The 13,103-nt window shown below is 47.6% G+C and overlaps 1 protein-coding gene across 1 annotated transcript in view; it reads left to right on the top strand.

Annotated features, from left to right (window-relative positions):
• LOC132571881 (zinc finger protein 850-like) overlaps nt 1-13,103 on the top strand; it is a 49,473-nt gene that overhangs the window by 13,878 nt on the left and 22,492 nt on the right. Inside the window, exons 6-7 of the mRNA XM_060238673.1 lie at nt 8,709-9,514; nt 10,112-10,220. Of these exons, the coding sequence (XP_060094656.1) occupies nt 8,709-9,514; nt 10,112-10,220 (915 nt within the window). The remainder of the gene's footprint in view (nt 1-8,708; nt 9,515-10,111; nt 10,221-13,103) is intronic.

Raw genomic sequence — 13,103 nt, 5'->3', positions numbered from 1 at the left:
ATAAACCTTTTGTTAAAATTATCTAATAATTTTGACAACTCCAGTGTAGATAGATTTTATAATATAAAGTACAGGAAAAAAGAAAAGAAAAATAAGTTCACATCAGAGAATCTTAAGAGTCTTGATTATCTAACCAGGCATAAAATTTTCTCCAATATTTTCTTGCTTCTTCCTTAGATTTCCCAGCTAACAGCTGGGACAAGAAGTCCCAGTGCTGTCTCCAGCACTTTTCCCACCAAGTCCATTTTCATCGTGTGTTGAGAAAGGGACAGAGAAGATGAAGGGAAAGTCCATTTTGGCAGAAGTGAAGAAATTAGGCTGTCATATGGGCAACGTTTTCATGGAGAAAATGCTGCTGGAATAAAAGTGAAGATACGAGATCATTAGATAAGGAAAGTGGAAGCAAAGAAAGAAGGGAAGCTCTGCCCCTAACAAAAGTTAGCAAGATAACTAACAGTGCAATGCTAAGCAGAGTGTAACCTTCTAAGCACACTAAAGATAGGCTTAGAACATACATGAACACCCAGGAAGCTGAGATATGGAATTAGACTGTCAGTCCAGCAAAGTCTGTATTGTCTACTCAGACTAGCAGCAGCTCTCCAGTGTCTCTGTCAGGGCTTTTGTGTCACCTGTTGGATCCTTTAATCTGAGATACCAGTGGTTGAACCTGGGACTTTCTAATTCTTCATGGGAGCCAGTTTGGTGTAGTGGTTAAGTGTGCAGTAGAGCCCTGCTGGATCAGACCAGTGGTCCATCTAGTCCAGCATCCTGTCTCACACAGTGGCCAACCAGTTGCTCTGGAGGGCCAACAGCAGGGCATAGAGGCCAAGTCCTTCACAAGAACATAAGAAGAGGCCTGCTGGATCAGGCCAATAGTCCATCTAGTCCACCATCCTCTCTCACGCAACAGCCAACCAGTTCATCTGGATGGCTAACAACAGGATATAGAGGCTGAGGCCTTCATAAGAACATAACAAGAGGCTTGCTGGCGAGGCTGCGGGGCCGGGGGAGGAGGCTGCGGCCCGGTTGCCAACAGGCCACGGACCGGTAGTGGTCCACGGCCCAGGAGTTGGGGACCCCTGCTCTAGATGGGGCCTAAGCAGAGCAGAATAAAACAATACCATCACTTCATGTGATATGGACACTGTGCTTCTGTTGATACAACTCAAAATCACATTTGCCTTTTTAGGCACCACATCACACTGCTGACTCATATTCAGTATAGCAGTCTACTAAGACCCCTAGATCCTTTTCGCACATACTACTGCCAAGACAAGTTTCCCTCATCCTATAATTATGCATTTGATTTTTCCTGCCTAAATGCAGAGCTTTACATTTATGTCCGTTGAAATTCATTTTATTTGTTTTAGCCTGGTTTTTCCAGCCTGTCAAGATCGTCCCTTGACTCTGTCTTCTACTATATTTGCATCCCCTCCCAATTTAGTATCATCTGCAAATTTAATACACATTTCCTCTATTCCTTCATCCAAATCATTTATAAAGAAGTTGAACAAAACAGGTCCCAGGACAGATCCCTGAGGCACTCCACTTGTCACTCTTCTCCAAGAGGATAAGAAACCATTCACAAGCACTCTTTGGGCCTTTATCTCATCACCCTTTACAGGTTAGATTACTATAATGCACTCTGAGCGGGGCTGCCCTTGAAGGCAGTTCAATTAGTCCACAGAGGAGGACAACCAGTTACAGATCCACTTAACTGTAATAGGATCCAGACCACAGTCTGTATTGGAAGAGTGCTTGCACACTAAAGCTTACAACTTGCCTAGAACTTTGCTCATCTTTGTTGGGACTCTAGCTTTGCAGCTGCTGAAATAGGCTTGGGTTAGGCATAGCTATTGCAGGAGTTGTCCTTGAAAGGGCAGCTGCTGCGAGGGCCCTCTCAGCCCCACCCACCTCACAGGGTGTCTGTTGTGGGGGGGAGAAGATATAGGAGAATGTAAGCTGCTCTGAGACTCTGATTCAGAGAGAAGGGCGGGGTATAAATCTGCAGTCTTCTTTTTCTTCTTTGTTCTGCTGCTTCTTCAGACCAACATGACCACACATCTGAATCCGATACATGTATGGTTAGCTTTAGAATCAGATTTAGCTTTCTGGGTTTTCAGTGTCCAGAATACAGAAGTAAATAGAGGTCTGCTGACCATCATCTCCAAAATGTTGGGCAATAATTCAGATCATCCATTCCAAGTAGGGTTGCTAACCTCCAGGCAGGGTCTGGAGATCTCCTGGAATTACAGCTTATCTCTAGACTATGGAGATCAGTTCCCTGGAGAAAAAAGGTACTTTCAGAGGGTTGTGTTCTACGGCATTATTATCCTGCTGATGTCCCAGCCATGGAACCTCCCTCTGAACAATGGTGGAGAGAATTCTGGGGAAAGAACTGTGGGAAGGGTTGAAAAGAGACAGCGGTTGAGAGACTGTTGAAGAAGACGCAGGTTTCAAAGGAAACCAATCAGCAGACAACTTGGAAGTGGGTGAAAGGAAATGAACCTTTATCTCATCACCCTTTACAGGTTAGATTACTATAACGCACTCTGAGCGGGGCTGCCCTTGAAGGCAGTTCAATTAGTCCACAGAGGAGGACAAAGAGCAGATCATACCAGTGCACCAAGAGCTCCCTGTGCAATTCCAGTCCTGGGGCACAGTACTGGTTTTGGCCTAGGAAGCCTCACATAGCTTTGGCAAAGGGAAAATGAAAGGTCACAAACCCCCAGATCTGTCTGTCTGGGCCATTCTGTTCATGTTGTCAGACCTGGTTTTATAGTCGTGTGGACTTCTGAGGTGACACAGTTGGACAAAGGACAGAGCCTATTCAGTTGTGGCCCCCTTGTTTGGTGTAGTTGTTAAGTGTGTAGACCCTTATCTGGGAGAACTGTATTTGATTCCTCACTCCTCTACTTGCAGCTGCTGGAATGTCCTTGGGTCAGTCATAGCTCTCACAGAGCTGTCCTTGAAAGGGCAACTTCTGGGAAAGCTCCCTCAGCCACTCTGAGACTCAGATTCAGAGTGAAGGGTGGGGTATAAATCCAATATCATCTTCTTCAATATCCCTTTGCACATGGAACCTTCATTGTCATTTCTTTTGTACAGGCGAAGACTTTTTTTGAAAATGTCAGTAAGCTTTTGAAAGATTCAAAAAACACTTCAAAGCATTCACTTTGAAATAGATGCATGTAGCATAAAGGTAAACGTAGTCCCCTGTGCAAGCACTAGTCGTTTTCGACTCTGGCGTGATGGTGCTTTCATGTTTTCACAGCAGACTTTTTACAGGTGGTTTGCTATTGCCTTCCCCAGTCATCTACACTTTCCCCCCAGCAAGCTGGGTACTTATTTTACTGACCTTGGAAGGATGGAAGGCAGAGTCAACCTGGAGCTGGCTACCTGAACCAGCTTCCTCTGGGATCGAACTCAGGTAGTGAGCAGAGGGCTCTGACTGCAGTACTGCAGCGTTACCACTCTGCACCACGGGGCTCTTGAAGCAGAGTTTAACTTAATTTAAATTTAATTTAATTTGCAATTTAGACCCCGCCCTATCCCACAAGCAGGCTCAGGGAGGCTTACAACATTAAAACCAAGGCTTTTTAAAGCAGGAATGGACAGGGACGCAGTCCCTTGGTGCCAGGGGGTGTGGCCTAATAGGCAAATTAGTTCCTGCTGGGCTTTTTCTACAAAAAAGTCCTGATTAAAACATTACATTAACAATAAATGAGGCATATCAAAATTAAGCAATCTCATAAATATAATACATATAAATTAAATTAAAAAAAACCATAATTCAGACGATCATAATTGACACAGCCTGAGACCACAATTCAAGCAATTCAGCTAATTGGCATAGCTTTAGATAACTGGTGCAGCTTAGTACCATAGTTCTAATTGTTGTATGAGCTTTCTAGTCTATTCAGGATTGCATAGTTACCCCTTGGGCATACATGGCAACTTCAAAGGATGGATTCTACAGAGCTAGATCTGAGCTCCTTACATAAGAACATAAGAGAAGCCATGTTGGATCAGGCCAATGGCCCATCCAGTCCAACACTCTGTGTCACACAATGGCCAATATATGTTTGTGTATACACACACACAAACATATATATACTGTGGCTAATATCCACTGATGGACTTTTGCTCCATATTTTTATCTAACCTCCTCTTGAAGGTGGCTATGCTTGTAGCCGCAACCACCTCCTGTGGCAGTGAATTCCACATGTTAAACACCCTTTGGGTGAAGAAGTACTTCCTTTTATCCATTTTAACCTGACTGCTCAGCAATTTCATTGAATGCCCACAAGTTCTTGTATTGTGAGAAAGGGAGAAAAGTATTTCTTTCTCTACTTTCTCCATCCCATGCATAATCTTGTAAACCTCTATCATGCCACCCCGCAGTCGACGTTTCTCCAAGCTAAAGAGCCCCAAGCGTTTTAACCTTTCTCCTTAGGGAAAGTGTTCCAAACCTTTAATCCTTCCCTTCCTCCCCCCAAAATCTGCTCTCCCCAGGGTCTTCCTCCAAATCTCCACCAGGTTCCCAACACAGAGTTGGTAACCCTAAGCTTTTAGCAAATGCATCTTTAGGTTGACGAAGCTTTACTGGACTGAACACAGCAATCCTGTGCCAGAGATACTCCTGTGTGAGATTTCAATGTCCTGACCTGGATGGCTCAGGCAAGCCTGATCTCATCAGAAAGGACGGGGGGCGGGGGGGCTGGGGCTGGAGCACCTTCCCAAGAAGGAAAGGCTGGAGAGTCTGGGACTTTTTGGTTTGGAAAAGAGGCAACTAAGGGGGGACATGATAGAGCTTTATAAAATTATGCATGGGGTGGAGAGAGCTGACCAAAAGGACTTTTTCTCCCTCTCCCAAAGGACTAGAACTTGAGGGCATCCAAAGAAGCTGATGGGCAGTAGGTTCAAGGTGGACAAAAGGAAATACTACTTTACGCAGAGAATGATTGAAATGTGGAGTTTGCTGACAGTGGATGGAGTGATGGCCACAAAAATCAACAGCTTGAAAGGGGGGGGGGGTTAGATAGATTCATGGAGAAGAAATCTGTCAGTGGCTACTAGCCATGGTGACTGCGCTGAACCACCACATTCAGAGGCAGTCAGCCTCTGAATCCCAGAGCCATCAGGGGAAGGCCTTTGCCTCTATGCCCTCTTCTTGGCCATTCGAGGAACTGGTTGGCCCCTGTGTGAGACAGCATGCTGGACTAGATGGACTACTGGTCTGATCTAGCAGGGATGGAGAGGGACGGTGGCTCAGTAGTAGAGCATCTGCTTGGAAAGCAGAAGGTCCCAGGTTCAATCCCTGGCATCCAGGCAAGTAGGAGTGAAAAACCTCAGCTTGAACCCCTGGTGAGCCGCTGCCAGTCTGAGTGGACAATACTGGCTTTGACGGACAGAAGGTCTGATTCAGTATAAGGCAGCTTCATATGTTCATATATATGGTCAAGTTTAAGGGCTCTTCTTATGTTCTTATGAAGGCTTCAGGCTCTATGCCCATCCAGAGAAACCGGTAGGCCACTGTGTGAGACAGGATGCTGGACTCAGATGGACCACAGGTCTGATCCAGCAGGGAGGGAGGGAGGAAGATTAGATAGATAGATGATAGATAGATAGATAGATAGATAGATAGATAGATAGATAGATAGATAGATAGATAGATAGATAGATAGATAGATAGATAGATAGATAGAGAGAGAGAGAGATAGATAGAGAGATAGATAGAGAGATAGATAGAGAGATAGATAGAGAGATAGATAGAGGTGGAAAGAAAGAAACTTTAACTTGAAATACATTCTCCAAACCGCCGGCTTGGAGAAATGATTTAAAGAGACAAACGCCTTCTCCAGGCCAGCAGACAAAGTGACGGGGGCTTCGAGAGCCACACAGTATTTCTTAAAGAGCCACATGTGGCTACCGAGCCGCAGTTTGGCCATCCCTGGGTTAGCGCCTTTAGATCCCCGTTTTTCTCACGAAAATCCATCCGGCTCCTCTTCCACAAGGCAACGAGCTGCGACTCCAGCTGCCCACGCCGAGGCTCCCCGGGAACTGTAGTTCCGAGGCGCAAGCAACTACGATTCCCAGGATCCCCCTTGCAAAAGCCCCCGCGGGATGCGGCCCCAGCCTCCTCGGTGCAAAGGGGAGCGAGGCTTTTCAGCAAACGCACACCACCCCGGCTTGAGCTGCTCCACTCTGGAAACCGGGTCCGAAGGCAAATTGGAGGGGGCTCCCGCGGCGCAGCTGGATCTGGACCCCTGCAGAGGCGCCGGGCTCTCTGTCCAGAAAGGAGACCCGCTTGCAAAGTTGGGCGAGCCTGTGCCTCGACTCCTCCGGACACGGGTTTCGTGTGAATGCTCTTTCCCCGGGACTGGCGGCTTTGGGGGGGCTGGAGGTCCCCTCCTTGAGTTGGGGAGGGGGCGAAGACGCACGTGGTTTGGGCGGCTGTGCTAGGTTAGTGAAAGAGAAGATTTTTTTGGGGGGGGGGGAGGTTGCACGTCTGAACACAAGCCAGGGGACCCGGCAGGAAGGAAAGGATGCAGGCAGGAGAAACCTGCTCCCCACCCCCCACCGCCGTCTCAAAACTCCTGCAGATCAGAGGCAGAGAACGGGAAGGTGCAGAGATAAGTACTCTTCGTTTAAATGTTTGGTTTGCTTTCCCAATGCACATGGACAGGGCTTTTTTTTTTTTGCTAGAAAAAGCCCAGCAGGAACTCATTTGCATATTAGGCCACACCCTGACGCCAAGCTTGTCAGAACTGTGTTCCTGTGCGTTCCTACTAAAAAAAAAAAAAAGCCCTGCACATGGATAATCTCCCCATGGAAAGCGGAGTGTTGGGGATGAACTGTTACCCTGCATCCTCATTTATTCTCCTCTCCTTTTTATCCTCACAACAACCCTGTGAGGTAGGTGAGGCTAAGAGGGTGTGAGTGGGCCAAAGCTGCCCATCGAACTAACATGGCAAAAAAACCCAGGTGCCATCAGGAGGTCCACCAGTGGGGCCAGAACTCTAGAAGCCCTCCCAGTCTTGCCCCCCACCCCCGCAGGCACCAAGCATACAGAGCATCATTGCCCCAGACAGAGAGTTCCATCTATATCTTGTGGCTTACAGCCACTCATGGACTTTGGCTTCAGATATTTCTCCAATCCCTTCTTGAAGCTGTCTATGCTTGTAGCTGCCACCACTTCCTGTGGCAGTGAATTCCACATGTTGATTATATACTGACACTCAGTTTGGTGTAGAACTGGTTTGGTATAGTGGTTAAGTGTGTAGACTTTTATCTGGGAGAACCGAGTTTGATTCCCCACTCCTCCACTAGCAGCTGCTGAAATAACCTTGGGTCAGCCATCGCTCTGGCAGAGGTTGTCCTTGAAAGGGCAGCTGCTGTGAGAGCCCTCTCAGTCCCACCCACCTCACAGGGTGTCTGTGGGGGGGAAGAAGGCAAAGGAGATTATAAGCCACTCTGAGACTCGAGATTTGGAGTGAAGGGTGGGGTGTAAATCCAATATTTTCTTCTTTTACAATCCACGCTGTCTCTGAGGGACTTCTGGTGGCATTTGATAATCTCATCTGGTAGCATGGAGAGCCGGTTTGGTGTAGTGGTTAAGTGTGCGGACTCTTATCTGGGAGAACCGGGTTTGATTCCCCACTCCTCCACTTGCACCTGCTAGCATGGCCTTGGGTCAGCCATAGCTCTGGCAGAGGTTGTCCTTGAAAGGGCAGCTGCTGTGAGAGCCCTCTCCAGCCCCACCCACCTCACAGGGTGTCTGTTGTGGGGGAGGAAGCTAAAGGAGATTGTGAGCCGCTCTGAGACTCTTCGGAGTGGAGGGCGGGATATAAATCCAATATCTTCTTCTTCTTCTAGCATGTGAATTTGGGTGATTCATGGCACAGGATCAGGTGGTTGTATGTGGGATCATGGGTTTCTTGGAGTGACCATTTTGCTGTTTCTTATGCATTACTGGCTGATTTGGTGCCCTGAGCTGAATAGCGCAGGCTAGCCTGATCATGTCAGATTTTAGAAGCTAAGCGGGGTCGGCCCTGGTTAGTACTTGGATAAGGGGAACTATCAGGGTGGCTATGCAGAGTCAGGCAATGGCAAACCACCTCTGTACTTCTCTTGCCTTGAAGTCAGCTGTGACTTGACAGTGCAAAACTTTGGTTCCTTCTGTGACCGCTTGAATGTGTAATGCTTTGACTGGGACATTAAATATAAAATGTTAAGTTATGTTTATTCAAGTTATATCCTGCTCTCCCCAGCAAGCAGACTCAGGGGTGTCATAAGAACATAAGAGAAGCCATGTTGGATCAGGCCAATGGCTCATCCAGTCCAACCCTCTGTCACACAGTGGCCAAAAAAAGCAGGCGCCATCAGAAGGTCCATCAGTAGGGCCAGGACACTAGAAGCCCTCACACTTGCCCCTCCCAAGCACCAAGAATACAGGGCATCACTGCCCCAGGCAGAAAGTTCCAACAATACGCTGTGGCTAATAGCCACTGATGGGCACTGATAGCCACTAGTGTCCAAAATGGAATTAAATTTGCATGTGCTTCCCTAGAACCAACAGATTTAAAAAGTGTTGATCGCTGAAAGTTCTATCACTGACTTGTTGCCCTCTTTCTCCCCTCAGGCAAGAGCTACCTGTCAGGATTGCTGGTATTTGTAAGTTTTCTATCCTCTGCATCCACCTTAAGGAGCTTACCCAAGAATGAAAATGGAGTCGCAAGAAACTTCCCATTGGGAGGTATCAGCCAGAGCAGGGAAAGTGGTTCGTGTCCCGCAGGGTCACAAACCCAGGATGGACCAGGGCGGAGGAAGTAAACCTGCTGGTGAAATGCCTCCGAAAAGTACCACAGGATCCCTTAGTAGGGCGATTCTGTATCGGGTGAAGGAGGAACCAGAGGAAGGGTTGCCCTTGCGCTGGGAAGCCCAGTGGCAAGAGTTCCTGAGGACTGTGGAGCACCCTCATTTGGTGTCGGGGGTTCCACCACTGGCAGAGCAGCCTGCTGCCCCATGGGATGATGCCAAGGCCTTCCTGGCCTCCTTTGAGCAAGTGGCGGAAGCTTGCCATTGGCCCAAGGATGAGTGGGTGGCCCAGCTCCTGCCAGCCCTCAGTGGAGAAGCCAAGCAGGTCTTCGGCAAGCTGGAAGCCAGAGACAGAGAGGACTATGGGAAGGTGAAGGTGGCCATTTTGCAAGGGGACTCCATGAGGAGAGAGAGGATGCGTCAGCATTTCAGGCGCTTCTGCTACCAGGAGACAGATGGCCCTAGAGGGGCTTACAGCCGCCTCCAAGAATTTTGCCATGGGTGGCTGAGAGCGGAGAAACACTCCAAGGAGCAGATCCTGGAGGTTGTAATCCTGGAGCAATTCCTCAGCATCCTTCCACCAGAGGTCCAGAGCTGGGTGAGAGAACATGGCCCCGAGACCTGCTCACAAGCAGTGGCCCTGGCTGAGGACTTCATGCAGAGGCAGCAAGATGCCCAGGGACAAGAAGACCAGGTGAGACCCATTCCTTGTGCTGTTAAGTGAGGGACAGAGTTAAGAACATAAGAGAAGCCATGTTGGATCAGGCCAATGGCCCATCCAGTCCAATACTCTTGTGTCACACAGTGGCCAAAATCCATTACAAGAGGTCACAGCAGAGAAGGCCCTGCCTGCATTGGCCATCCACCTGGCTTCCAAAGAGGTTGCACCTCTAAGCAGGGCTGGCAGACAGATAGCCTTTTCCCCAGCCTGACCCTGACAGAGATACCTTAATATTGGAATACCCTCAGCAGGGCTTTTTTTGTAGCAAGAACTCCTTTGCATATTAGAACACACCCCTACTGATGTAGCCAATCCTCCTGGAGCTTACAGTTAGTACTAAGAGCCTTGTAAGTTCTTGGAGGATTGACTACATAAGGGGTGTGTGGCCTATTATGTAAAGGAGTCCCTGCTACAAAAAAAGCCATGACCTATGGAGTATTTTCATTTCTCAATTTGGCTTCTCCCCCCCCCCCCACCTACTTTTCCTTCAAGAGACTCAGGGTGGCAGTTTTTTTTTATTTTAAATGTTTCTCAAAGATCTTTACTTCTGAAAATTCTGATTTCTGGCAGACGGTGCTGGAAGAAGCGGCTGTGGCTTTCTCCAAGACAAGCCAGACTTCAGAGTGTCGGTTGGCCAGAGAAACCAAGGAGGAAGATGACGGGGCTCGTAACGCGTCAGGTAAGGTAGAAGGCCTCTTTTCTTTTCTTTTTTGCTTGGATGCTCTGAAGCTCCATCCGAGCTGCACCCCACCAGGCATTTTTCTCTAGGGAGCTCTGGAGGGACAGAGGCTCAGTGAACATATGAACATATGAAACTGCCTTGTACTGAATCAGACCCTCGGTCCATCAAAGTCAGTATTGTCTAATCAGACTGGCAGCGGCTCTCCAGAGTCCCAAGCTGAGGTTTTTCACACCTATTTGCCTGGACCCTTTTTTAGTTGGAGATGCCGGGGATTGAACCTGGGACCTTCTGCTTACCAAGCAGATGCTCTACCACTGAGCCACCATCCCTCCCTGGATGGTGAGCATCTGCTTGGTAAGCAGAAGGTCGCAGGTTCAATCCCCGGCATCTCCAACTAAAAAGGGTCCAGGCAAATAGGAGCGAAAAACCTCAGCTTGAGACCCTGGAGAGCCACTGCCAGACTGTGTAGACAATACTGACTTTGATGGAATGAGAGTCTGATTCAGTACAAGGCAGGTTCATATGGAGATTCTCTGCACTTACGATTTCAGATGTCAGCCCTGTTGGTCTGCAGGGGAAGCAGTTAAATTCAAGTTTGGTGGTTATAAGCTTTTGAGAGCCCAAAGTTCCTTTTGTCAGATATCTGACAAAGAGAACTTTGACTCTCAAAAGTGTATACTCTGTAAATCTTTTCTGCTTACAAGCTCTGGAGCTTTTACGTATGAAGGAAGAAGGGGAGTACTGATCTGGATAAGAACATAAGAGAAGCCATCTTGGATCAGGTCAGTGGCCCATTCAGCCCAACACTCTGCATCACACAGTGGTCAAAACCCAGGGGCCATCAGGAGGTCCACCAATGGGGCCAGAACTCCAGAAGCCTTCCCACTGTGGCTCACCAGGAATAAAGAACATCACTGCCCCAGACAAAGTGTTCCAAATTTAAAGGTAAAGGTAGTCCCCTGTGCAAGTACCAGTAGCTTCTGACTCTGGATGTGATGTTGCTTTCACGTTTTTACGGCAGACTTTTTATGGGGTGGTTTTCCATTGCCTTCCCCAGTCATCTACACTTTCCTCCCAGCAAGCTGGGTACTCATTTCACCGACCTCGGAAGGATGGAAGGCTGAGTCAACATGGAGCCGGCTACCTGAACCAGCTTCCGCTGGGATCGAACTCAGGTCGTGAGCAGAGGGCTCTCACTGCAGTACTGCAGCTTTTCCACTCTGCACCACGGGGCTGTATATTTTCTGAATTTACCTTGTGGCTAATAGCCACTCATGGACCTCTGTTTTAGATGTACTTCCAATCCCCTCTTGAAGTTTTCTATGCTTGTAGCTGCCACTACTTCCTGCAGCAGTGAATTCCACGTGTTAGTTACTCTTTGGGTGGAAAAGGACTTCATTTTATCTATTTTAAGCTTTGGGTTGTTCTGGATTTTCTGGGCTGTGTGGCCATGGTCTTGGCATTGTGAGACCACGGCCGCACAGCCCAGAAAATTACAACAACCAATGGCTCTGGCCATGAAAGCCTTCAACAACATATTTTAAGCTTACTTCTCAATAATTTCATTGAGTGCCCACGACTCTGGTCAGGCCTGATTCAGGTATAGGCATACACTTAAGAAACCCTAGGTGTTTTGTTAGCTTTGCTATACCAGATCCAGGGTTTTTTTGGGAGCAGGAACACACAGGAATGCAGTTCCGGCTGGCTTGGTACCAGGGGTGTGTGGTCTAATATGCAAATGAGTTCCTGCTAGGCTTTTTCTACAGAGAAAGCCCTGACCAGATCATTAACTCCTAGCCAAATGTACACTTCAGTAACATCATAGGTTCATTCAGGGTATAGTACACAATACTATTAGAGAGTTTCTGCTTCCATTCTAAGCATTTTTATTAACACATTCGGTTCTAAAAATAGACTAAATCAACAAAACATTTCATCCCTTCATGATGTTAGATTGGCTTTTTTCTTTGGCCTTTCTTTTAGCTCTTATGGTTTTTGGTTTTCATTTATTCATTGAAAAAAGTCTTTGTCCAGACCAACTCCAGACCCCAGGCTGGTACCAGCAATCCTGTACAATGCGATATATTGGCACATATGCTCAGGAACCCTGCTGGATCAGACTAGTGGTCCATTTAGTCCCACATCCTGTCTTCCACAGTGGTCAGCCTTTTCCTCTGGAGGGCCAGCAGCTGGGCACAGAGGCTGAGGCCTTCATAAGAACATAAGAAGAACTCTGCTGAGGCCTTCCCTTGATGTTGCCTCCTGGCTCTGGTATTCAGAGGTTAGTCCTCCTGACTAGTAGCCACTGAGAGACCTGTCCTCCATGAGTTTGTCTAATCCCCTATTCCTGTGGCCATCACTACAACCTCTGGCTGCAAACTCCAGAGTTTAATCTCTCTTTTGTACTATTTCACAGTTAAAACGTAGATGCTAAATCAATAAATAGGAAATACATGAAAATCACCAGTCAAAAACCCCCTTTTGCACTTGCAGGAGGAAAGCATTCTCATTCTTATATGGAACATTAAAGAACAATCTGTGACACTAGCAACTAGGAGCTGGTGTACATGGAGTGCAGGGATGGCCAAACTGTGGCTCGGGAGCCACGCGTGGCTCTTTCACACATGTACGGCTCTCAAAGCCCCCACTGCCTTGCTAGCCAGCTTGGAGAAAGCATTTGTCTAAATCAGTTCTCCAAGTCAAGCCAGCTGGTGGCTTGGAAAAGGCATTTAAAGTTAAAGTTGCTTTCTTTCCACCTCTCCCCCAATCTATTTGCTTTCCTTCCTTCCTTGCAGCTCTCAGACACCTGATGTTTGTTCTGTGTGGCTCTTACGTTAATCAAGTTTGGCCACCACTGGTGTAGTGGATGGGCATTATTTG

Source organism: Heteronotia binoei, chromosome 5 (genome assembly GCF_032191835.1).
Source record: "Heteronotia binoei isolate CCM8104 ecotype False Entrance Well chromosome 5, APGP_CSIRO_Hbin_v1, whole genome shotgun sequence".
Lineage (NCBI taxonomy): Eukaryota > Metazoa > Chordata > Lepidosauria > Squamata > Gekkonidae > Heteronotia > Heteronotia binoei.
This window is presented reverse-complemented; position numbering and strand designations above follow the sequence as displayed.